Raw genomic sequence first — 4,067 nt, 5'->3', positions numbered from 1 at the left:
TGCAGTTTCTATCCACATGCTTTATTGTCATCTAAACATGCCCTGTCCCTCCCCCCTCCCCAAGCCAGCTTTCACTAAAATCCCCAGGATTAGGTTAAGGGGTGGGTCCAACTGGGCCAAGTCACTGTGGAAAGCTAGGCAGAGTCTGGTGCTGGGGAATGGCTCCTCTGGAGGCTTCTATTTGCATTGTGTGGAGTGGTGGTCAGTCTGGGGTCTTCCCTGAGGGATGCTCCCTCTGTGGATGCTTTTTCAGGTCTGAACCAGGATGGACTCCCCCCACCCAGCTTCGACTTCAATGCCTCATTTGCTTGGAGTGCCCCATGTGGGTCCCTGAATCCTTCACTTCTAGGCCTGCTGTAGTTAAGTGGCCCCAGAAGGAGGGAGACAGTTCTATCCTGAGAGTCACCTCTTTGCCTCCCTCTAACTCCCAGGTCCGAGAAGAGGCTGCTGCATGGAGGTTTGATCTTCTTTTAGGGCAAAGAAAGGAAGGGATAGCAAATTCCTAAACCTCCCCTAAAATGAGAAGGTTAAAGCATCTTGCCTTGCAAGAGAAAAAGAAAAGGAGCAGAGCGCCTTTGCGTGTGTGCTCTCTCTTAAACACATGCCTCTCAGCCCTCAGGGGTGGCCAAGAAAACAGAAAAAGAACTGAGGCAGAAGAAATCGGGTGGGCCTTTTCAGCAAGCCAGAGCCAGAGACTGCATTTCCAGGGAACAAGGATAAATTAGGGTGAGCTTCAGAGCCGGATCGGAGATCACCGTACCCAATCCCTCTTTGGACAGAAGAGAAAACGGGACTAATTTGCCCTCGGTCACTGCAAGTTGGGGGCACACAGACGTGACTCCAAATCTCAGGCCACGGGCTCTGAATGGCCGGCTCCCCTAGGGCACTGAGACCGTGCGGGGCAGGATAGGGATGGGGGGGAGGGTCAGGGAGGCAGCTCCCCACAGAGTTGCCGGAGCTCCTTCGGCCAGTCTTCTCCGTCCCGTACAAGGGCTGAGTCCCTTTCGCAAAGGTCCCGGGAAGCAGGGCCCAGAGCAGGAGCTCTGGGCCGAGCAGGCTGACGTGGGCGGGGCCTCAGGGCGCTGGCCCCACCTCCTGCTCCGCCCCCGCCTCCAAAGACAGGGCGCGCAGCTGCTCCTCTGCGGCGGCCAGCTCGCCTTCGTCCCGCCCACTTTCCGAGCCCTCGAAGCAGCCCGAGTCTCGGGGAATATCGGCCTTGGAGTCCAACGTGTGCTCCGGCGCCGGCTCCAGGTTCGTCTGGGGACCTTCCTCCGCCTCGCTGCTGGCTGCGCGGGGGATGAGGAGGGGCGAATCTGTGAGGTCCTGGGCCCTGCCCCGCTCCCCAGGAACCCATCCAGGGCCCAGATCTCTCAGAACTTTGAATAAAAACTGTCAGCGCTCGGAGCGAACAGAAGGGATCTTAGAACGCAGACCAGTGTCCGCCCTGGGTAGGGGTCTGAGGAGGATCCCAGTGAAGCCCCGTGCGTACAAGCCCCACAACCTGAATTCTGTTCCTTCTGATGGCCAGCCAGGCTCAGAGCCTACGGGCCAGAGCCTGCTGGGTCCCCCAACTTACTGTCATAATCTAACAAGAGCTCTGCAGCCGTGAGCAACTTGGCTCTGTGCTGGGGATCCACAATATTCAGCTCGTTGAGATGGGTTTCCCGAAGCTCTTTAAAGTCTTCCAGGGTCTGGTAGCCATTGAGTAACAAGGTAGATGCATGTTCCTAGCAGGGAGAAATAGCAGGTTTGCTTTCAGCTTTTCCCCAGGTTGAAGCCAGGCTCCCTCTCCCTCTTTTGGCCTCCGTTTTCCATAAAATGCAAAGGATGGACTAGACCTCTGAGGTCTCTTCCACTTCTCGATCTAGGACCCTCCCTGACCCCACTGTCACTTTTTCCTTCTGGGCCAGAGGTTGGTCACCCAGCTCCAAGTATCCCCCATTCTACATAGTTGTGTTTCTGAAAAAGTGGGTGTGCCTTGAATTTTGGCCAATCAAGTATCAGTGTCAAATGTGGCTTGAAACTGCACTGAGGGAATTAGTCGTGTGAAGGAGCCTTGTGGCGACTTCTTTTTTAAGTGAAGAATCAAGCCTCAACTGGCCTCAATTTAGGAGTGGCCCAGGCTGGCGAGAGGACTGGGGATCAAAACATGGGATGAATCAGTCCAAAGAACTGAGAATGTTAAATGTGGGGAAGAGAATACTCAGGGAGGGCATGAGAGCTATCTTCAAGGGTTTGAAGGGTTGGCATGTAGAAAAGGGATTAGATGTGTTCTGCCAAAGGGCAGAGGTATGAGTGATGGGCAGAAGTTGCTAAAACTCAAATTTAGGAGGGTTGGGAGGAAAAACTCCCTGACCCCTAGAGCTGTCCCAAAGTAGACTAGGCTACCTTGGGCAGGAGGAAATTGCCCTTCCTTGGAGATAGTCAAACCACTTCTTAGGTCTAGTGTTCAAGGCACTGGTTGGAGTGGGTGACCCTTGAGGTCCCTTCCAATTCTTCTTTCCTTGGGGCCTTTTGGGGAGCAGGGAGAGCCTATTCCCAGCACTCATCCTCCCCCCCCCCCCCCCCCCCCCCCCCCCGGCTTTGATCACTAACCTCCAGGCCAATTCGCTCCAGCAGCTCATGTAAGGTCTTGGGTTTAGGCCTCTTGCCCTTGCTTGGACGTTGGCGGCCTCTCCGGGCAGGTCCCACAGCCTCCTCAGGCAGCACATCCACATAGATGAACTTGAAGGAGCCCAGTCTGCCATTAAGCAGCCCAAGCCATGTGCCCACGGGTGGCTTCTCAACAATCTGGATCACATCCCCCTTCTAGGGGGTTGGGGGGAGGGGTGGGTGGAAAGGGATCTGAGTTTGGGGGAGAAGATCTCACCACCCAGGCCCCTCCAAGCTACAGTTCGTAGAGCGAAGGACACTGCCCGTTTTTGGTTCCCCTCCATTGTCCCATCTTGTCCCTTGCTGGTCTCAGGAGTCACGAGACATGGGTTCTGGTCCTGGTCCTGATTCTGCTACATATGACCTTTGATGTGCCCCTTCCCCTCTCTGTGCTTCTGTTTCCTCAGTTGCCCTATCTCTCTAGGACTATTGTTATTCCTTCTGCCCTCCTCCCCCACCCAGACCTCTTTCCTCCTCCCCAAGAGGGTCCATGGGAGTACCCTCACCTGGAGTTTCAGCGAGTCCCTGTCGTAGGGGCTGGGAGTGAAGTCGGTGTGGACCCGGGCCCTGCCACAGAAGGGGCCTGTGTACATCGGGGCCATCAGCTCCTCCACCCTCAGGCTGGTCTGCCCGCAGCCCACAGTGCCAGGGCCTGGGCTGCCCAGCTCGCTGCCTGCAGGGGAATGGACAACGGGGTCGGGGGAGAGGGCTTTACCTTTGTCCCTGGCTCAGCCTGGCTCCTAACACAGACTTGTTAGGGGGGGCCCTAGAGTAGTTAAATAGAAAACCCCCTTTGGGGGAAGGCAGGCCCCACTTTACAAGGGAAGGTCCACACTCATCAAATGCCTTTTTTCTGACTGATGGGCAGGAAGATGCCAGGGAACTGCAGGGAATCTCCTCTTTCCTGGATGAAGGCAGTAGGAAGTAGAAGTGTGACCCAAATGGCTTTCTGAAGCCTCCTTCCCTTATAGGAAGGACTCTCCTGCTTCTCCTCTCACTCCAGGGGAAGAGGGACATGTAAACACAGAAGAAACCCTCCCTCTGCCCCTTCCCTTCCCCATTCCCAGCTTTTCCCCACACTCCATCCTCTCTATACACCATTACTCACTAGTGGATGTTTGGCGGCTGAGGGCTGGGTGGCTGTCATCATCCTGTTCAGGAAAGCTCAGGGGCATGTTCTCTGAAGCCAAGCCCTCCATGAGGCAGTCTGGTGAGGTTGGGGAGGCTGACCCTTCCTCCAGAGTATCTCCCTGAGGGTGAATCAGGAGAGGTACCAGCTTCAGAGTGGGGAGATTCCAATCCTAATTCAGCCTGTTAGGCGTTGGGTGACATTGGGCAGATCATTCCCCTTCTCTGGGGAGTAGTTGATGAAGCTAGCTAGCAAGCTGACATTTCTGTGATGCTTTCAGATTGAC

The 4,067-nt window shown here is 55.5% G+C and overlaps 1 protein-coding gene across 1 annotated transcript in view; it reads right to left on the bottom strand.

Moving 5' to 3' along the window:
- The window catches only part of SASH3 (SAM and SH3 domain containing 3), a 19,393-nt gene continuing 15,326 nt past the window's right edge, over positions 1-4,067 (bottom strand). The window contains 9 exon segments of the mRNA XM_072626906.1: positions 1-921; positions 923-1,010; positions 1,013-1,063; positions 1,066-1,104; positions 1,107-1,286; positions 1,577-1,727; positions 2,596-2,808; positions 3,159-3,325; positions 3,761-3,902. Coding sequence (XP_072483007.1) covers positions 879-921; positions 923-1,010; positions 1,013-1,063; positions 1,066-1,104; positions 1,107-1,286; positions 1,577-1,727; positions 2,596-2,808; positions 3,159-3,325; positions 3,761-3,902 — 1,074 coding nt within the window. The 3' untranslated portion in view covers positions 1-878.

Source organism: Notamacropus eugenii, chromosome X, assembly GCF_028372415.1.
Source record: "Notamacropus eugenii isolate mMacEug1 chromosome X, mMacEug1.pri_v2, whole genome shotgun sequence".
Lineage (NCBI taxonomy): Eukaryota > Metazoa > Chordata > Mammalia > Diprotodontia > Macropodidae > Notamacropus > Notamacropus eugenii.
This window is presented reverse-complemented; position numbering and strand designations above follow the sequence as displayed.